Source organism: Melopsittacus undulatus, chromosome 7, assembly GCF_012275295.1.
Source record: "Melopsittacus undulatus isolate bMelUnd1 chromosome 7, bMelUnd1.mat.Z, whole genome shotgun sequence".
NCBI lineage: Eukaryota > Metazoa > Chordata > Aves > Psittaciformes > Psittaculidae > Melopsittacus > Melopsittacus undulatus.
The window spans coordinates 13,239,084-13,262,050 of NC_047533.1; the positions used below are offsets into that span (position 1 = coordinate 13,239,084).

At 36.9% G+C, this 22,967-nt stretch overlaps 1 protein-coding gene across 2 annotated transcripts in view; it reads right to left on the bottom strand.

Annotated features, from left to right (window-relative positions):
• STK32B (serine/threonine kinase 32B) overlaps window positions 1-22,967 on the bottom strand; it is a 170,703-nt gene that overhangs the window by 143,220 nt on the left and 4,516 nt on the right. The window contains exon 2 of one of the 2 annotated variants that reach the window (XM_005148496.3): window positions 2,141-2,196. The exons of the other annotated variant lie outside the window; for it this stretch is intronic. Coding sequence (XP_005148553.1) covers window positions 2,141-2,196 — 56 coding nt within the window. The remainder of the gene's footprint in view (window positions 1-2,140; window positions 2,197-22,967) is intronic. 2 annotated transcript variants of the gene reach the window in all.

Sequence of the window (22,967 nt, forward strand, 5' to 3'; positions counted from 1 at the left end):
GGAAAAGGTGAGGTGCAGAGGTTCAACTTGAACCCTGTGCACAAGAACAGCCTGAGCTGCATAGTCTCTACCATATCAGATACCTCCTGCAGCAATATCCTGAAGAGGCCTAAGGTTGCTGTAGCAACCAAAGTAATTTAAGAAATATTGAAAGAGAGATATTGTGCCAACAGCAATAAAATAAAAAAGTAGTGCCTGTCTTAAAACATCCTACTGTCTCAGAAAACAGAAAAGGCCACAGAGCAGCCATAAAGGAAGAAGTCAGTTTAAGGCAGGCACAATGCTGAACATCATGTTATATGTTGCAGGGTGCTAGAACACAAGACACTCCAAACAGTAAACAGCTAGTCAATAGAGATTAGAGGTCTTGCATCATTTGTTGACGTTTTCTGCTGCCAGGTACTTCCAGAAGGACAGTAATAGGAAAAGTTGCCAGCAACCAGGCTTCTAAATGAACAATAAAGGCAAGGCTGACTCACAGAGAAAGGCACTTGAAATGGTGACTGATTTACCAAGTTGTGCTTTTGGGTATGGTGTAACAGGTCATTTTAAAATGGGGCTCTTTCTTTTGCTGTCTGTGGAAGGAAAAACAAGGTGATTTGTCAGATGTTTGCATTCGGTTGGGAAAAATAAGCCTGTTATGCCAAGGACTCTTCAGTTGTACTAGACAGCTGCAAAATGCAGATTTTAGATTAAGAGGGGACTTATGCATGAGTCCTTTCTTGCATTAAACATGTTCTCTCTGTGAAACTCTATTCCCACTCATACATATCCCCAAATAAGGTTCAAAAGAACATTGTAGCCACATGAACCTGTAAGGAAATCAGATGTTTCTAGACATATAGAAACATTCAGCAGTTTCCTAAATGCCATGAAGAGCAGCTGATCAAATATCAACCAATAAGCCTTCAAATAAAGGCTTGTTTTATTTTCCTGCATAGTATGGAAGGGTGAAAGTTAATTTGAAAGAACAGGGAGAGTAGGGGAATTGGATCCTCTGAATGTGGAAGCTCTGAAAAAATAGAGGGGTGCAGGTGGTCTTTGTGATGATAGCATGATTTGGATATATCTTTACTTATCTTGTACCTTGCTCACCTGGACCCCTATTTAGTTTGCCATGATATTCCATCACTGTATTGTGACATTAAACAATCATAGATCTCCATCTGCCCTGATTTTAAGGGGTTCTTTAATAACATTTTGCACTAGCAGTATATTCTCCTACTGACTTCAAAGGATTTTCCTGGAAACTACTGAACTGGATAAGGACAGTGCCATGAAGGGCCATGCTGCTCTGCAAGAAGTATTTCCTGCCTCTGTAAAATGAAAGTAATTTGTCTGCATGGAAGGCCAAGAGACAGCCAAACCCTGTTTGTGTTCTTAATGCAAAACTGCAGAAGTAGCTCACCAGCACTCAGCTGGCATATAATCAAGAATCATTGAAACCAAGATCTAGATAGCTATTGCTTAATCAATTATTGATGTTATATTTCACCTTCAAATGTATTTCTGCAAGGAACGGTTTCTAATGTTTTTATAATATGATTTTCTGTGACTACATGGCCTTGTATTTACCCAAATTAAAATTTAAAACCTTGTTATAGTCTTTTATTATAGGAAAGACAGGTCGTCTACTCATGTGTAAACAAACCATTAATCTTCTCTGTTTCAGTAAAAGCCTGTTGAATTGAACAAACATTTACTCAATGATCATAATTACAGTGTATGTCAGTTTATACAGTGTATGTAAAGTGCCTTTAAAACACTGCAATTATTTTAAAGACACAAATAAGTCCAGAGATTTAAGAACAAGATCACTCCAGTGGATTTTCTAAAAAAGAAGTATCCTGTTCCTACTTTTTTGTTTGGATTTGGTTTTGGGGACTGATTTCTAAATCCTGGTAATCTCCACTGAGGAGACTGAATTATTGCAATAATTTTTACTCATTAAAGTTAGTGAATGTAATGTAATAGAAATTTAATAAATTTAATAAATAGTCATAGTCAGTTCATGTGGATGATCTTTAAGAAGCAAAAGATTACAAAACCTATGCTCCTTTATGCCAGTCAGGTCACACCAGAAATACACAAAGCAATTCTCTACTAGATTTTTAACTTCTAAAAATAAATTGATTCTTACCTTTCCAAAACTCCCTTTCCCAATAGCCCGCAATATTTGGAAGTGGTCAAAGTTAACTGCAAAATAAAGGAGAGAAGAAAAGGAAAATAGTTTGCAGAAGGCTAAGTCAGAATCAGAAATCAGGTAAGAAAGGAAATGTCAGTGTTTCCACCCAGTGTAATTTTGCCATGTGGTATTTACTTTTTCACTGAAAACACCAACTGTATTTAACAGCCAGCAAAAGCAGGTTAGCTTTAAAATGTGCTCCATTCATTTTATTCATTAACTCATCTTGGTCCAATGGCTCCAGTGCCCAGTATCTCCAAAAAGAAATATGTCTCTGTCCTAGCCAAGAAGCCACATTAGCATTATGCAACAATGAACAAAATCTGCTCAACATTTTCTAGAAAGATTAAGATCTATTAAAAGTATACTGAATAATTTATGTAAGTAATATTGTCTGTTTACAGATACATAGGAATGTAAGTATAGTAGTGTTACAGTAATCACTCTGCAGGATAATTCCCATATTCTGTTACAGGAATGGAAGCTTGTCCCATGATGAGTTAGCAGGATTAGCCTCTCTGAACTCTTCCACCTTTATACAATACATAATGCTAATATTGTAAGACTATTTCATAGATGTAGCATGTTTCTGGAGATTACATTTTAGTTTGGCAGTAGAATGGATTTACTCCCACTCCATGAAACTCTGACAGCACAGTCTGCCCTAGCACTGAAGTGGTTTGCTATGATGGTGAGTGAGATATTTCATCTTTCAGAAATGCCATTATTGTTGGTGTTGCATGAGACTAAACACACCGTGACCTCCAAATCTCTGGTTCACTGGTAGTTCTAGTGGTTTAAAAAGAAATCCAACAACATCCCCAAAAAAAATCAATACAGAGCCACTAACACGCAAACATGACAATGTGTGATACAGTTTTTACAGTCACTTGCCAGAAAAGAATCACACTTAAAGCCAAACTCAGTGAATCAGAATTGACAAAGTTCAGTGCAACTTAACATTTTTTTTTTAAATTAAAACTTTCTTATATTCCTGGCCTTGGTCATATACCTCCATCTATGTGCTCGCTATTGCTGTAACAGGAATGAGCAAAATTAGGGAGACAAACAGTTCCAGGGGAAAATGTGGTAACATGAACAAATATAGCAAATATGTGACTTACATCATGATGAAGAAAAACCTATAAAAGTAATAATACTTTAAATATTTGTCAAAAATTTGCATTATGTGAAGCTAAGCATTGAGTAGGAAGTTGCAAGGTTGATATGTATCAAGACATTAAAAAGGGCTAAAAACTTCTTTTCCCTGTTGCAGTAATATCTCATTTACATTTTTTACACCACTTCCAATATATTTAAGTATTTCTTTATTTAATATTGCTTACATTGTCCTCAAGGAAACATGGTTGCTCTTTTCATTAGTGCAGATATAGCAAACACCTTACTGGATTGCTGGATACCAAATCAAATCCAGAGCTGACAGACTCTAGTCCTTAGCAAACAAAGATGGTAACTGTGAATATAGCAGTTTTAGAATTTGGATACGAAAATGAAAATGCATAACCATGCAAAGGATTTATAAGATGCTTGGACACTGGAAAATAAATTTTGTGCTGAATCATGTAGGAATTAGGGTTACCCAGATGTTTGAGAAGCAAGATTGTCTATCAACAACCTGCAGATGGGGACAACAGTTTTTATCAGCTGGACACTGTCTTATACTGGTCAATACTAGTCTAATGGACAAGATAGTTTAGTAAAACAACCTTCCACGTCAACTTACGCCAACTTAAGTCTTGCTCCCACAGGTCATCCCTCCCAAAAACATGCCCCTGAATGGAGGGCTTGAGAGCTCAGTGACTTGGACCTTTGAGATTATTCTTAATTTAGATGGGAATTTAACACAGGATTGAAAAGGTTCGAAACAATATGTTAATGTAACTAATTTCTTTGATAGGGAAAATTCAACAGTTTTCCCTCCAGCACGCTGCTGTTGTCTGTGCCACTCCTCTGCGTTCAGACCTTCTGATGCCTCCTGTTTATTTTACCTATAACAAATACATGCTTTAAAGAAAGCTTAGTTTGAGTTTGTTCTTTGCCTTGCAGTCACTCTGCTGAGGGCAGTTCCCCAAAACTACAGGAAAACTGTTGAAAGTCTGTAATCATCTTAATTTCAGTCAAGCCACAACTCATTAAGACTTGACTATGTCATTGTCTTGAAGTCCTGCTGGTTTTGAAATGCATCAGTTCAATGAACTATTTTAGCTTTGTAAAACTAAGATTAAGCATTTCTTTTTAGCTATTTTTCATACCATTTCTATTCTGTTTCTCTGAACTTTCTTTAGTGGTGTTTATTGTTCTGAATGACTAGAACAACTAATTTTTTTTAATTTGATTTAATTGTGAATTGGACTTCCATTAGAAAGAAATTATTAAATGAGTCACTAGGCCATGGAATTTAAGATGGATTATTAGTAAGTCATATAGGGCCACAACAGTTGATCAAATTTCTCATTTTCTTAATGTTTAAGTTGACTAAAAGTGGGTTGTTGCACTTTCACATCTTCATTAAGAAAAACAAGAGTATTTTCTTTCTATAGTTCACTGTCCCATAACACTTTTATGAATCAAAGTACAATGACTGTAACACATTTTATGCAAGAGAAAATATAGTTTAAAGTGACTGTGAAAGTATGTAGACACACTTGAGCCTGCATTATAAATAAGCTAGCCTTTTCTGGAAAGGGCTAATTCATGAAAGTGAAACATCTTGGTCTCTTTTTGATCACTCAAACATACTCACAACACTGTAGATTCAAAAACCAGGAACGTTCCTCCCTTGGGATGTTAGGAAAGAATAAAGAAAGGGTTACCTTTGCAGTTGAGACCAAGATTCAGCTGAGCAGAACTAATGTTTTAAGCAACAGTCCCATCAACAACAAACTAGCCATGCAGGAGTCACATAATCATCACAGCCCTGATGAACAGTCAACAGTCAAACTAAGTTAACTGCCACCTTATTACTGCACTAGTCATTCTCCTCAGGTGTTTTTAATCTCACACTCTCAAAAGTTTTGGTTTATTTTGTTCATCACACTTTTTTTTAGACTCTGTATATTCTTTTTCTCCCTTTTGTTGAAAATTCAACACCAAAGTATCAAAACTTATTTGGAAAAGAATTACAGCTCACTATAACTTCTCATATTTACAGTGTTTAAAATATCATCAAGTTCAGACACTGCCGTGTCCTCTGCACAAGGAGGATATATTGTATTCTTGCCCTGTAAAACATGATATGTCTAACTCTAGTGTGGTAGCTAATCACATCTTTCCTAGCGCAAAACCCTGCTGAGATAATGGTCTGGCTGGTAGAAGGACACTTTCTTCAGTAACAGTAATATGACTATTCCTCTTTTGAAAATAGCTTTCTTGTTATCCTTTAGTCAGGGGGAAAAATATTTTCCAGCCTTATGAGCACTTCTTTAATTTTACCACTACACCTTTGGAGAGCTTGGACATCAGCTCTGAATTTGAGTTGAATATGGATGTTTCTCAGAAGCCAAAATTAGTTTATATTGTCTTCAGCTAACTTTTCATACAGTCAAAACCACAGAATGAAACTGTGAGCATTATCAACAATATGAGAGGGGTTCCTTTAAGATTGATTTTTATCGATTTGGGAAAATCAAGAAGTATAATAATCTCTTGTCCCTCATCTCCCATCCTGCCTTCATTCCTCCAGCAAAGTCACCATTAATTCAAAACTGAGAAGGATTATGGAATAAAATAGATATTTGTCTAACTAAGGGAGAAAATTGATCAGCATTTATGACATTTGTTGTATGTTATTAGAGTGACAAAAGCCTGCTAATTTCAACAATGAGCTATATATGCATATATACTAAATTATTTTGGTTTCTTCAATTCAATCAAACTAAAACAGGGGAGGTTCAGATTAGATGTAAGGAAGAAGTTCTTTACTATAAGGGTGGTGAGGCACTGGAATGGGTTGCCCAGGGAAGTTGTGAATGCTCCATCCCTGGCAGTGTTCAAGGTCAGGTTGAACAGAGCCTTGGGTGGTATGGTTTAGTGGGAGGTGTCCCTGCCCATGGCAGGGGGGTTGGAACTTGATGATCTTAAGGTCCTTTCCAACCCTAATTATTCTATGCCTCTATGATTGTATGTTCAAATAAGCCTTAATTGAATTTCATTGCATGGCTTCAAGACTCTATTGATAATTTTAAGTGGAAGCACTTTACTTCGATTATTTTCATGGATTTGAATTAGACCTGTGTAAAGCCTTTTTCAAGTATTTTGATCTTGAGCTAATAAAAGCTTGCATGATGGTAAATGGGACTCACTTTGATAATGATGTAGATGTTTGACTCAAACTCCATCAGGTTGCTGCAAAGCTGAGAACACAACCTCGCTCCTGCTTCAGACTGCACTATTTCTCAGGCACAGCTTTTCAACTGCATGAACACTGATGGAGCAGGGATTTGATATAAAACTTTCTAGTGAAAGACAAAATAAATATTTCTTGTTCCACTGCTCCCCAAGGATAAAGTAAACTTTGGGGAAATTACACATATGACAGACTCTCGGCTTTTACAATCATACTGGAAATCATAGTGGAAATGCCTATTATTCTTTTTTACATCAGCATGATATACATAATGATATGTCTGTTAAAACAATAAAGTCTTTCATATGCATTCCCTTCTGCTGCACTATTCATGTACAGTGATTTAATACTAAAAAAGAGTTACGTTGATGCAGATCATTGCATGTTTGATTTATAACACCATACACGAACATTAAATTTCTACCCTTTCATTTGCAGTTTTGATAACCTAAAACATATTTTTTATGTTACCCATCATTTGTTCAAATGTAAATTACATGTAGCTGAAGAGGCAATATTTATATTATGTGGGTCTTACATAGAGGTGACGTCTGTTCTTACTGCAGCTGAGGAATATTTATATCATGTATATATATGACTAGTCGACAACTATTACCTGAAAGGACTTTGTATCTCCAGGAGCAAACATCCAATCCAGTGGATTGCAATTAGATAGAATTGAAGAGCTTTGTATGTCAAAATAATTTTAATTAAAATTCAGCTAAATTTGTTTTGAACTTTAAAATGCATTTTGGTATTATCATGTTTGTAAACTGAGTGCTTGGAAATGTAGCTCCTGTCTTTGGGAAGTTCTGATACTTGAACATTAGATATGGCTCTTCATTGAGCAAAATAATTATGACTACTGATTTGAAAATGTAATTTTGCTACTTTATATGTTGAAGTATTTCATTTTGAATTGATACCATGTTTTCCATTTTAAAATATCACAAGCAGACAACAATAATCAGCTTCCACCATGCCTCAGCTCCAGAAGCTCAGAAAAATGTGGATCTCACAAAAGGAAATATATACTTCAATTTCCTCAGTCAAAGTGAAATATGTATGTATTATCAGAAGACTTTAATTTCAGACTTAATTGATCTGAAGTGGTTTCTTTCACAGTAGTGCAGTACACTACTGTGCTTCTTGGTGATGTTGAGCATGTCCATTGACAACAGGACATCTTTGGCTGGACTGTGTCTTCCATTAAGTATGTATACCCATAGTACTTGCATGATGCACACTTTGTTCACTTGGAGGTAGTGGTGTATTGGATTATGTGAGATGTAAACAGGTACAAGGTTTGGATCTACACAAGGAACAGTGATATCAGATTCTAATACCTCTGAAGAAGTGTCATGCCACAGAAATGTAGTCTAGCTCTGAACTGATCCAAAATGAAATCAATGTGAAAAGGTAAACTTGAATTCTATTCAAAACTTCCAAATTAGTTTTGTTTCCTCATTACAAGGTTTAATTTTTGTAAAGGAAAATAATGCAAAACGTTCAGCTATCCATCCATTACAAACTTACTCATACGAAAATCTCTTCCTAAAAAAACCAAAACAGATTAACAGAGTACCTTGCTACCTCCTATCACGTCTCAGACATCATGAAGTGGCAGTAACCACTTTCTTAGATTGCCAGCAAAGGGGAGAAAACCTCAGCATTGTGGTGCTTGGAAAACCAAAAACATTTTACATCTCTCTTATTTCTATGTTCTGTCAATAAATAGCTGATTCCATAAACAAAGGAGTGGGCTAAAAGGCATCTGCTGTGATGCATTATAGAAATTCTTATTTCCTTACTCTAATCCTCCTACGAGGTAGTACTTCACAGGCAATATAGCCACATGGCAAATTCAGATGATGCTTAGTTTCCTCATCGAAAGCAGTGCCAACATCATAGGGTTCTACTCTGTATTCAGTGAAATTTACCTCACACTGTATTGTTAAAAGTAGAGGTGGGGGATGTTGTATATGGCTGGGGTATTTTCAGAATGTGTTAGTTAAAATGAATACTGGAAAGAACTACAACAGGTTACCATTATCCAAAATGCTACAAAAACAAACTAGAAGAATTTGGTGATTCAGCTCATGATTTACACTGTTAGAGAAACAGGCATGTGTTACCACAACCAGAAATGAATTTGAAATCCCAAGGAAAACGAATGTTTGAAAACAACCAAGCTGCTGAAGAAAAAGATTCAGGACTGATTCTCAGAATTTTCCTTCCCTTTTAATTCTGCAAAATAACATAATTCCTTTTCTAATGCTATTCTGCAAAAGCTGTAAACTAAAGGAGGATACAATTTTGAATAAACAAGGGAACTGCAACTCTTTGGTAAGCAAAATTCTGTTTAAACACGAGATTAAATTAAAATTTCTCTCCAGAGCTGTTTACAACTCTAATAAAGCAAAAATAAAATCATATTGCCTGTAAGTACATCTAGTCTAAAAAACATATCAAGCAGCTACCTGAAACCCGTAAAACAAAGTTTGCTCCTCAGACAAGCAGAACAGTTTGCAAATCATTACAGCTTTTCTTTGAGGGAAGTTTAAATTGAAACCGCAGAGCGCCATCCTACAATCTCAAGACTTCTGAGAAATGTGAAATACATCACCAAATCAAAACTAAGAAATTCCTGATGCTTTGAGGAATGTGGGTGTCATCTGTCAGCCACTGGGAAGGATTTACAGGTAGCAAAGACTTGTGAACAAGACATTGAAGTTAGCACAAGAAGCCCTATAACTGTAAATTGCAGCAGGATTTTGGTCTAAGAACACTGGCATTCATTTTCCTGTACTGAAAGGTTGCCCTGTGGTAGCCTCAGTAAGGTCTTCACGTGAAGCTGCAAGGACAGCAGAGGTTGTGCTTTTTATCCCAGAGAAAAACAAAAGTTTACTACTCTGTGGAAGGTGTGGGAATGTTTGGCTCTTGCTTTGCTCAAATGAATTTTAACACTAATTCAATGAAATTAGCTATTCCTTCTTGAAGGATTGAACATTAATAGGTGTTCACTGGTATAGGTTAACTGATCAGAAGAGCTCTTGTTACTGCAGATCTCTCCCACAGTCCCTGGAAGCATTAGATCAAAAAAAGTCAGTTTTCATGGCTTTTGCCTCTTTAAAACTAGTCCAAATTTTAACCATAAAAAATCATAAGAGAGTTTAGTGTGCTGCTTCCATGGTCTTCAGACAGGTAGCTCTGATTCAGCGACACACCCAGATACTTCGAGGTGGCTGAAGAGAAAGAGTAATTGAAAAGCAAGTTTTTGTCAGCCACAATTTGCTTGAGCAAATGTAGGAAGACATGAGAAGAAAAAAAATATTTTAAATGAATAATGTCAACCTGAAGGATACAAAGCAATATGAGAGTTCTGATCTTGACTGAGAGCTAGATTTCAACTTCAGTGAAAGCACACAGAAAATTATCTAGATTTGAGATCTTTTTCATCTTTCTTAATTCGTTCCTGCTTTCCATTTTACCTCTTTTCCACTGGAGAAGGAAGTGAAAGAATTACCAAATCAAAAGATTTTCACTGAGCTCAGATAAAATGAAAGAATTCTGAGTGATGAATCATGAACATTTTTGCTTTGCTGTTGTCCACCTATGTCCATGCAGAGTGTGTGTGCATTTCTGGTTTGTTTTTTTTCTGAAACCAGAACATTTCAAGAAATACTATTTTCTGTTTTGCTTTTAGTTTTTTACAGGAAAGATTTCTATTTTCAGACAGCTTAATAATGAGAAGTGGAAAATATTTGTATTTCCCAACAACAGAAGCATAACTTACATGCTTCAGAGCTTACGCACACAACAAAACTCTAAGACCACCTCAGCAACACTGTATTTTATCCTTTCTTTATGATCCTTGTCATGTGATGCAATGACAAGTGAACATGATCATCCGGATAAAAGACTTACTTTCTGAAACCTGTTGTCTGTCAATGACTGGAGCCTGGGTAACCACACAAACCTAAAGGCCAGCAAAGATTTGGTGGTAGTTAAAAAGTTGCACTGAAGCTATGTGACATGAAGAACTGAAATTATTAGGTTATTATTTGGTTTGCTGCATTGGATATTAACGCAACTGACTTAAGTCTATAGCTTTGACCTCATTGCCACACAAAAATTATTAGGGCTTAGTTAGGCAGTGTCAAATCTTCAGAATAACCATAGTTTACTTTAACAGGTCTTTGCAACTGATTTAGCTGCATCTGCATTCCGTTAGCATATAATTTTTAGGTAAGCTATTTTCAAATAGAAAGATTTCTTTTGCATAGACTATCTTGTTTTAGTGGAAAGTAATTGGAACTTCTGATATCATCTTAATCATTCATCCATGTGTTCTATTATAAAGCAGTAATTTATAAAATTTTCCTAGTATAAACAGACAATCCAGTGAAATTCTCTTTTTTTTTCTAGATCAGTGGAAGTTTTAGTTAAAGATTCCTTTTTGCTGGTATTAAAACAGCTTTATTTTACAACAGCACAGAGATTTGGTTCAGAAAAGCTACAAACTTAGTAGCAGCACTGGAAAAACCAAAAGTCACAAAGAAACAATTGAATTGATGAACTAGACCTTATTACAGTCAGTGAATAGCAGGAAAGCCTTTCTGAGTCTCCATGCTGTTCATAGCTCTTTCAAAGGTTAAACTTGACATGGAAACTAAGGAGAAAAAAATCAGGACCTGCTCAAATACAAACTGTCTTTAAGACCTTCTGCAAGTGAAAAAATATTCTGGTTTATCCCTGCTGTTGAGAAAAGAGAGTTTCTGATTGACCATGTTACTTGCTTAGGAATGAGCTGACAAAAGAATCTCTGAAATCTATTGCAAGGAAAATGGGTCGACAAATATGTCCAACAGAAAAGATACTGTTGGAGAAATTGTATCACTAAAATACAGAAAGTCTAAATTCCACTTTAACTGTAATAGACTTCCCTGTGAGATCAGGAAACACATTTTAGTCCATCAAGCATCTTTTTCTGCTAGAAAGTGGGAATATTCACCTCCCTCAGAGTTACTATGAGAATAACCTCATTAATAACTGAACTGGAAGGCTCTCTGAGGGAAGTTGCCATGGGAATAAAATCTCAAATTTCAGTGGACCAAACTGTTTTTCCCTACAATAAATTTACCAGAGCGATCCCCAGGTGAAGGAAAATTCTTTAAATGAAATTACCAACAAAATCGTCAGTGAGACATCCATCATTATCTTCCATGCGGAGGCCTCAATGATGCCAAACATGCCAGAGGGAAGTTAAGAAACCTCTTTGCTTTAAGCTCCGTTGGGCAGTGGCTCCTAGAACACTGTTCTTGCAGAGCAGGGATTCAGACAATGAGCCCTGGAGCCATGTGAACAGGATTTTATCCAAACACCTAAACAAAGTATGAGCTGTTCTCCTGTTTTTATTCTAAATCCAGATCCTAGAGATGAGGAGTCTGCATCCAAAATTGGATCTGGAAGAACTGTTTCTTCTATTTTTAACCACAACTACAAATGAAATTCTGGGAACAAATAAGGACACTAAAGGGTCAGAAAGATTCACATTTCAAATGGGATTGCCTCCCATTTAGTGTTTTTAAACATAACTAACCCCATAGGCTTCAATGAATGATGCCGTTTCTAATTTGCCACAGAAGCGTGCTTGAAGTTCAGAGCCGTAGGCTTGTTTTTCATTTGTCGTTGTAAAATTAAAGCTCATCAGTGTGATAGCAGTGATGTTACCCCAGGAAAACACTTTCAAAAGGCGCACACAAGCTTGTGGGTTATAAATGTAGCTGTCCAGGTCTGGTTTATATTTTGGAATTTGAAAATAGTATTGAAATTGCTATAACACAAAAAAGAAAACACTTGAAGATAATTTCTGAAGATATCCAGGCATTTGTGTTTAGTGGCTCTTCCTCATCAAAAAAGTCACAAGTATCAACATGAAAAGCAATTTGTACCTCTCATGGCTCTGATGGCACTAACAGGCCTCACTGGCCCTGACCAGCTTCCCCTGCCCCACCACCACCAAGCCGCCCATGGGCTCAGGATTCCCACTGCAGTTCAGACCTGGATCAGGCAACTATGAAACAAGAAAGAGCCACAAAGTGTAGCTCAGGAAAAGCCATGGCAGGTGCCTACAAAGCTTCCTCATGGCTCTTCTGAGCTGCACATCATTTCAGTCCTCACCTGAGTTAGATTGCAGGTACATCTGTGCCTGGCCATGCACTTCAGCTACCCTTCAGACTCTTGCTGAGCTGCACTTGTATCACTGACCTGCTGTACTCACTCATCTTAGGGGCAGGACATAGAAACACAGAATCACTGAATCACAGAGTGGTTGAGATTGGAAGGGACTACTAGTGGCCACCTAGTCAAACCTCTTCCTCAAGCAGGGTCACCTAGAGTACATTGTTCAGGACTGCATTCAGACTGCTCTTGAATACATCCAGGGAAAGACTCCACAGCCTCTGGGAAACCTATTCCAGTGCTCAACCACGTGAACACTTAAAGAAATGAGTCCTCATGTTCAGATGGAACTTCTTGTGGTTTAGTTTATACCCATAACCTCTCATTGTACCACTTGGCACTATCAAAAAGAGCCTGCCTTAGTCCTCTCAACACCTTCTCTTCAGACACAGAGCAGCTGTACCCTGCCAGCTCCTGCTGCTACAGCCTGGGCCATGGCTTTACAGCAGGAGAAAAAGGAAACAGTAGGAAAAAAAAAAAACAAACCTGATAGTGACATCTATATTTAATTAATGAAGAACTTCCAGAATTTCAGTGCAACACGTATTTCTTCACCTCGAGATTTAGAGGTAAATATTTAATGATGGAATTTGTATTTTTGGTGCTGGGACTGTGAAAGATGGGCTGACTGCTGTATGTATAATGGCCACCTAACTGCAGGTTTTTCACTTGGAGCTGATGACTTATTCTCTGATTATTGTACTACTTACCTCTGGGAAAACCTTCCAGTAATTAAGTAACAATAGTTTCAGCCTGATAAAAGTATGCTTATTTACACACTACAAGCAATTACACCAAAGCTGATAGGACCATGCTGAAAACAGTAAACATGAATAAGCAAATCAGGGCCTTTGTCTTATCTATCCCCTGTTAAGATTAGGAGTAAAACATGAAAGGTCTAAAGCAAAGCAAACATAGATATGCTCATAAAACAAACCGAGTCCCCCTCATCTCCATATCTAGACTTTCACATCAGCTGGCACAGTGGCAACAGAGGGGAGGCGAGAACTTCAGACCAGCCACAGTTTCCTGTTTATGTCTGAGGCTGACATTAACTGCAAAAGGTCAGTACACTCTCTAAGCCACAACTTAATCTATAAAGTTTTACCTTATGTCACACACAACAAGAATAAATATTCATTTGATGTACAGAATGAGTAGCTGACAGGTACTAATGGAAAGAACATAACTTCTAATTTTAATGACAAGTTATTAAGTGCGAAGCACAAACAAATAGTGAACTGCAGAGCATAAATTGCTCAGTGTAGCAGAAGGTTTGTTAGTCTTAATGTCTGACACATTTGGTGATATTAAATGTGCTTATACTAGTTCTGTATAATGACAGAAATAGAATCTCAAATAAGCTTAATTATAGATGTTAAATGAAAATCATGAATATTGGTGACTCAGTTTTAGAGTTATCTACCACATACACTGCATTTGTTTTGACGAGATTAATATATGTATAAAAATATCTATATGCATATAAAAATATCTATTTACAGACACACAGAAAGAATTTATTCTCTAAAATATGTGTGTATTACATTTTCTTAAGTAGGATAAAATTGTACATCAACAGATGAGAGTTTCCTCTGGCTATTTATGAAAAGTATAAATAGAATTAAAAATAAAAATCAAAAAGCCTTGGTTTCTTCACAGTACAGAATGGAAAGCTTTCAAAATAGCAAAAGAAAATTTATTTACCATTAAATCCATACCCAGGTTGATCCTTTCTTCTTTTTTTTTTTGTTTTGTTTTGTTATCTTATCAACAAATACAAGTGTAAAAAGGACTGCAAATCAGCTTCATATCATTAAAGTCTAGAAAGAACATATTGCATATGACAACAGTCAGCAGTCTTTCCCAGGTGATCTGCTGGGCTGTGTTTTTCTTTTTCAAATTGGAACGTAGCACTGCAGGAGATTCTTTGCAACATCCAGGATATCCTGTCACTTGAAACATCAGGATGTCATTGATCCACATATGTGTGTGAATCAAAAGATGTAAATGGTCTACCTAGCAGATGAAGGTTAGGAGGCTGTGAGCTGAACCTGTTGTTACTCGTTAGCATTTGCATACCCAGGAAGCATTCAAAATTCTCTGCATCTCACTAGAAACAGTGAGAAAACTGAATGCCACAAGCACTATCTTTTCTCTGTAAGAGACAGCAACTACACTGAAAGGGTTGCTCTTTACTAATGCATTAAGAATCTATGCCTGTGCTCCCTCTGACATCTGTGATATAGACTGATGGCTCCTGGCTTAGGAGAACCAAAGGTCTGAAGTCGCTTAGCATAAGGGCTTGAAACCACTGAAAACATGGTATCACTTCACTGCCACAAAATACTTAATCTTTTCTGAACAGCAGACATAATCTCTCCTCAGAAAAGCCTTGTGAAAAGCCAGAGAGGAGATGCTGTACTAGGAACAGCTAGAATTTGCCTAGCCACCAGATGAGCTCCACTTGCTCCTGCCTCCCACAGCCAACTATCAGCCCAGGCAACTATCCTCTAGCTGCTCTCTTCTCCCATTCATCAGTAGAGAGCTCCCTAACTCCAAACGAGCAAAGTTTTCCCTCCTGAAAGTTTGGATCAACAGGAAAAGTTCCCTACTCTATGACTTTGCCAGCAAAATCTCACAGCACTTAGCGGTGACATTTTTGTTTAACTGAAGATTAACACATTCTGCCATAAAGTCTTTCAATACTGAGATTTTCACAGAGAATTTCACACTAAAAATGTATTTATTTTCCTAAGGTATTTCTATCTGGTATTATTATTTGCACCATCAAACAATCTAGTTCAAAACTTTAGCTTAAATGCTTAAGCAAAAGACCTCAAAGACACATTACTGGGCTGGGAAAGAGCTGAAAATGGCACAATTGGCATACTATTGCTGAAAAATCACATGCTATGTCTGGCCAGAGTAGAATCTCATGAAGCTGCATAAGATTCTAGCCAGTCTCTTCCTCCTGTTATATCCAAACCAATCCCAGTAGAGGCAAACTGTTTTACAGCAATGCCCTGCAGGTAGGACTGTGCAGCTGTCCCTGTACTTTTCATATGCTAAAACAGTAACATGTGAGGCTGAACTTAAAATAATGACTTTTTCCTACTTCTCATAAAGGATCTTTTGATTAGCTTTTGTTCTTTGACTTTAAGCTCTGTGTAGCAGATGCCAGTGCCTAAAAGATGTGGAATTGCCCCAGAAGAGTTTGAAGGCTTTACAGCTTATACAAAGTTTTACCTAAACCTAACCCCAAGAGGCATAAAAGCAATCTTCACAGCATAATGTGAAAGCAATCCAGGGGGAAGCTGAGGACAGTTTCATAAAGGTGTAAAGGACACTCAGGAGGCTAATAGCGATTTTGTGATTATATTGCACCTCTGTTTCAACAAGGTGGCTAAGAACAGCACTCATCAAGAACTTCCTTGCCTCAGCAAGGAAGGCAGAACAATATCAAAAGGCAATACTAATTATTGGAAAGATTAGTTCAGTTTGCACTTTCAGATCTAAAAATAAAGAATAGCAGGTGTTCCCTTATAACTGCATAAGTAGGAAAAAGAAAGAAAATAATTTTCGTCCATTGTAGTATATTGCCTCGCAGTACATTTCTCTTACTTAATATTACAGTTTTTCTCACACAAAACAGTGTTAACAATACACTGACAAAGCTAGCCCTCTGTTTCATTCACTATTAAATCAAACTAAAAATGACAGGGCACAAAAATATATCAGCTGTAGAACTTATCCGTAAGTTTTCAAATTTCAAAGAACTAGAATTGTAATACTTCTTAAAAAATGAAGTGAAAATGAAAGAGAAAGTGGGAATAAACTAAATATATATACGTGTATATATATCCAGATTTGAGACTAAAAAGCATAGAATTAGTTTGTATTTCAGTTGGAGTCAGATAAACAAGCTACTGTACAGATTTGATGAATATATCCAAACCAAACATTTGAAAACATAGAGAGGTATAAAAGGATTAATGAAATATAAAAGACAGAATTTCATCTTATGATATGATATTATGAAGAAAATATTTATGGGGATATAAAATTTGGAAAACAAATTTTAGTTTCATCAACTATTTTTAGTTATTAAAGATTTAAAAACCTGTATAATAAACTCAACTTTGGTAATGCTTTCTGAAAAGGGCTCCTATTTAAAAGAAAAATGTCTTTGTCTGAATTATGCAATAAATGAAAGTTACTTATGTGTCTATATTGCAATTAAACATTGCAGAAAATTGGGTGCAACATTTCTAGGAATAAAAGTATTACAGAATTTGACACTCTTGACATTGTCACTCTGTGACAGAGATAACAGAAAACGGTGTAGGAGGAAAACTAATTACAGATAGAAAGAAAGTTCCATTAGTTATACCAGAAAATTATTGTATGCAAAACTGAAAAAAGAACCTTGATGGACAGAATACAAGTGAAATAAACTGAAATTAAAAAATCCTGTCATTATTTAGGTTGGAAAAGACCTTTAAGATCACAGAGTCCAACCATAAACCCAGCACTGCAAAGTTCATCACTTAACCATGTCCCTAAGGGCCAAATTTCCTTGGTTACATACTGCTGGGTTTCCTGACAGACAAAGAATGTTAGATTGGAAGATACAGGGAGCTGCCAGCCTCTAGAACTGAGGTGGTGAAGTAAGAAGAGACATCAGATTTTTACAGAGTTCAGTTTTCCAGTGGTTAAAACTGAATCTGTCCAATTGAGTCACAGATCCTAGCCTGCCCATTCAGACTGTTTCATGTACTTATGAAAATACATATGCTGGTAAGAGCCAATGTGGAAACTAAGGAAGCTGAAGATGAGGTCAAATCAATCCGATGAAAGACTGTTATAGTATAAAGAAGACTTCTGGTTATTGGGGTGGAAAACACCTTATTTGGAAACAAAGGGAAGAAAACCCTCATTTCTGTGACACAAAACTACACCCACTTCCTTGTTGAGGGACACTTCAGGTGAATGCTGCCTGCCCTTAGGGAGTAGGCCAATATATAACAGTAAGATTTTCCTGAGTACATTCTGAAAACAGGTTACATGCTGCCCTTGCATTACATTTGCCAGATTCTGATAAGCGAGGAACCTGGAAGGGAGAGCCTAGTAGTACTGACCAGTCAAGCAACAGATGCATTTGTTCTTTCCTCTTTTCTCTAGAAATTTGTGTTTTATAAAGGTATGATACCAGTATCTACCAAAAAACCCTTTACATAGAAGACAATAAAATCCCTTCTACTACATGAGACAATGAGTAAGAACTTGAGGTGTACAGCATAATTTTGTACAGCATTCATAGGATGTATCATTTGTAGAATATAATGTTAATTTCTAAGAGTTTAAAATAAATGGATGATCTATGAAATACTGTGTTAAGAGAATCAGTTCTGTACCCTGATAGATACATTAACACTCAAGCTCCTTTTGCACTGAGAAGGTGTAGGCATCTTGGGCCTCAACACTGCTCATCTGCAGACATTGTGGGGTATGAACTAGCATTTCTGGTAAAAGCAGTAGTTTCCTGGGATCAAATGCAGACAAATAAAAGTCAGTGATATTCTTCAGAACAGTTAATGCATTAGAGACTGAACCGCAGAGTAAACCAGCTTTGTTCTTTAACCAAAGGAGAAAAAAATCAAGACATTCGCTTGTTCTGTTTCTGCAAACACCCTGTATTTGTTATTCATGCCAAATTGTGGTTGAGTCCAACAACACTCAGAATATGATTTAGTTAAGACAACAATGTTTATCACTAGCACAAGTTTTTGATCTTTGCAGAATAATATTTTACTTTTTCCTGTTGCAGGGAAGCTGACATATACACACATAGACAGTGTTCACAAGTACAAGAGCAAATTCAGCAACTGCTCAATGCAGGCTTGTATTAGGCAGAAAGTAATGTAGTTTAAAGTAATCAATTTAACTAGTTCATTAAATCAAGCAGAGCTGTGCTTGAGAGAGGTCAGATTGCCTGATGTGCACACTGCTTACCACTACTCTCCCCATGCCTCTCCTGCTAAGTTTGATGGATAAGTTCTCTGCTTTTTGTCCCTTCCCCTCATATGTTTTATCTGGGTATGATACTGTGGAGCTCCACTACCAGGATGAACCTGAAATTGTCCTTTTCCTTTGAATATCCACTCCAAAATGTTCTCTTTGTATTGATTGATCTCAACAGCAACATTTTCTCTTCCACACCTTTCCCACCATCTCAGTACTAGCTCATTCTATTCAAGTTGAAATACTGTGAAATCATCAAAATTAGGCAAACTTTTCCTCTTTTCCACCCTTCAGTTCTTGGCTCCAGATGTCCACTGCCTACCTGGTTTTGCATCAGGAATGTTTCTCCTTCTTCTTATTATTTAATGAGGAAGCAACAAAAGACTGAGAATCTTGTGCTTGGCCAGCACAACCCTGCTTTCTTTGTTCTTATGCTCACATTTGGAAGAGACTGCACAAAGAAAGCCCTGGTAGAATAGGACCTACTTTCTTTGAGATCATAATTCCTTGCTATTTTTTGTTCCCAAGGTTTTCTCAGTCATTTTCTAATTCACTCAGGCACATTTGATTCTGGGCTGGACCTCCTCCATTTGCTGGACAGCATGTTGCTCAGGGTTCACAAAAAACTGCATTCACACATTACTGCTAGCTTTGTAATGCACATCCACACATCCACATGAGGGAAGTCTTTCCATTTGATGCTAGATTCTACCAATGACCCAGTGAATGCCACACTGGAAACTGGTGGGAGGATAGACCCTTTCCCCTTTACCCTTTCCCACAGGAAGGTGCCAGAGGGGAGTGAGTGCAACCAGCCTCATGATCTCCCTGACAGAAGTGAAAGACTGATCTTTTGAAGTCTCCTGAAAGTGAAGCCAGTATTAAGGAGTAGGCTCAGTTTAGTATCTCTGTGTATTTGAGCACGATTTGTCCATGGGAAAAACAAGCATTTCCTTTTCAGGGTGTTGCTTCTTCCACCATTAAGTGACACTTCTCCAGTTCTACAGAACATTTCGGAGTTTTTTCTGGTCTTGGAGAGGAGTCTCTAACCTTATCTTGCTTGATGCTTGGTTAACTTTGATTGATTTATTTTTAGTTACCCAAAAGTCTATCTTGACATCCAGGCACAATACATAACACACATGGTAACATTAGTTAAATGTTACTTCTCCAAGCACTTACACTTCCTAGATAACAAGCCACCAAGAAATTCCTTAATACTCTTAGAGGTGTCATGCCAGCCACTTGTATAAATTCTGGAAGGCTACAAAAGCAGCAACAAAGACTTACATGATGCCTTTGTTTAAGACGGAGGTTCTGTCAAGGATGTTTCCACCAAAGCAGAAGATTAAATCTTGGAATTGTAGAAAATATGTTTAGAAAGGATCTTGAACATTCATCTGGTCCATCTCTAAACTATTGCTGGCAGAGATTTTGTTGAAACTGGATTATAGTAAGGCAACATAAAATTAGTAATACTTCAGCTGTCCCTTGAAAGAGTCTTAGTTCTAATCCTGACAAGGTGAGTGAATCAGATATTGCACAATATTTTTGGGACAGTCAACTCTGGGAACAGAGATGCAGCTCATTTGAGGGAGCAAGAAGCTAAGATGGAAGGGCCAGATTCATCCTCCTTTCCTTCACAGTACCTTGTAGGAAAGGGCAACCTGTGATCTAGTATTACACTTCATCTAGAATTATCATTTAGTGTCTGAACAGGTCCATGTTATTTATGTACATTGTACCAAAGCTTTAAAAAGACTGAGTCAGGAAGAAAATAGCTGATGGTGTTTCCAATGCCATGATATTCCTTTTGGACCGCCTTTGGCAAAGACTATGCAAACCTTTGACCAACTACCAAACCAACTACCAAACAATTGGTACCTCTGTGACTGCCTGGAATTAGCATATTGTTCTTCTGTGCTCTCCTTTCTGTCTACATTCTCCTACTGTCTAATACCATGATGTAACTGTAAGCCTGGCAGTGCTCTCAATTTCGTTCTGCATTTGTACAGACACTGGCACTAAGTTTTCTGAAATGTGTTGCAGTACATGTAATCATGACACGTCTAAAGTTCAGTAAATGGAAAATAAAATTGTATATAATTCAACAAGTCCATTAAACAAACAAAAAATCTCATGGTCTGGGTCTTATTCATCTAAAACCCTCATATCCAGCATAAAATAATGGCTTTCAACAGCTGTGTTCTATCAGTTTTTTGTCACAGAATTGCCTTAGAGCATTTTTAAGTCACAATTCAGTGGTATTCCTACCCAGTTCAGTTATGAAAAGAAAATGGAATATTTATCTTTGCAAAGAAAAACTTAAAATGTGGCATAACCCACCACAAATAGAAATTTCATGAACCAAAAATCCAGCAGAAATATTAATCACACCCTTTATTTGTTACTTTCATTAACAAAACGTATTTAGATTCTAAAACCTTTATTTAACTGTTCTGTAGGGCTATATCCCATGAAACAATTAGTTTGAAAAGGGTATGTTATTAGCCTTGTGATTTGAGTTCTTCGCAGTTGTTGTATGACTGCCTCAGTCGTTATCCACTACAGCTTAGTGGCAGCAGGCTGCTGAGCACTATATTATCACTGACAAGAACTGGATACTGAATACTCTGGTTTGTATCTGACATATTTTGGTGTTTAACAATTGCTTTAAATTGGTTCCAAGTGAAACCCCGTTGTGTCATTTTTCCCTATTTTACTTTTATAGTTCTTCAGCTTCCACAGCACTTTATATAAACTCAGCCATTATGTTCTGAATTTAGCTCTCTGAATCCATATTAATTGCAGGCCTTTTTGTGAGGATCTGTATCTGTTGGTTTTTGTACTTTTAGTACAAGATGGCCTTTTCAGCAACTGGTCATTTAATAGTGACATTTTCTGCAACTCCCCAACAACTTAAAATCCTTTGTTTAAGGTGAAGGCTTTTCTAGAGAGGAGAGGTAGATGTCAATTTTAAATTACAACTTAAAATTTAAAGTCTAACTCCAGAGGGTGGCTGCCATATTCTCTAGTATACAAGGTTTCCGTTGAGCTCTGTAGTTATGACATTATAACAGAATAAAGCCTTATGACTCAAGCAAAGCAGTGGGACTTCAGCACTTCCTTGAAATTAAGCAGGCACATATTCGCTACAGTGAATCAGGGACTGGCCATGTGGAAATAAGCTAAGGCATGTTGCTATGTCTCATTTCCTTCATACAAGACTACACTACTAAGGCATACTATGGCACACTGACCTCTGCAAAGGAGTGTTCAAGCTCTGTAGCTTCAGAACACTCAGTGAAAGACTCTTTGGAAATACATACATGCTTTAAATATAGTCACACACTATATAAATAGAAACAAAAACTTAAAGTTCAGTACATTTGTATCTAAAAGTAACTGCAGCAAAGCTGACTGTTTAGCCCCAAACAATCAAGTACATATGCCATCTCACTTCACAGGACCAACTTCTAGCTTCTAATGCTTTTGCTTCTTATCCTTTCTCTGTACCTTCTACCACAATATAGGCAAATATGTTAGTACTATGTAGTAGTAATAGCTCTCCTGAGTTAGCCCTTTTCTGAATGACTCTTTTCTGCTGTTTCACTTTCACCTGTTAAATATCTCTGAGGCTTTCACAGAGCATGCTCAAGCAAACCCAGCACAAAAGGATCTCTTTAAAGTCACCAGGCTACTGCTAACATATTTGTCACTTATGATATTTACTGAGAATTTGCAAATAACATTTACTAATAGTGAATATTCCCCTCTCCCTTCTATTGCCATTCTTGTGAACTTATTGCTATTTATGAAGAGTTGAACATGAGGAAAAATGTACTGCCTTACTCTCGTAGTATTAGTATTGGATACACATATTCAGGAGAGGATAGCTCTTCTGCAAATAGAAATATTCAGTGTAAAGAAAGTCAACATTCATTTGTTTCGCCAGTATTAACAATTAGTGTAGTATCTAGCTTGAAACACTTTCTAAATGTTGGAAAAAATGTTATAGCTCCAACCCATGAAAGTATTTACCTTTGATTAGAGGCAGCAATGCTGCTACACCAGACCTAGTTTTCTATACAACTACACAGCAATAAAAATCAAGAAATGAAGCATTTTTCCATTGAGCTTCTTTAGCCG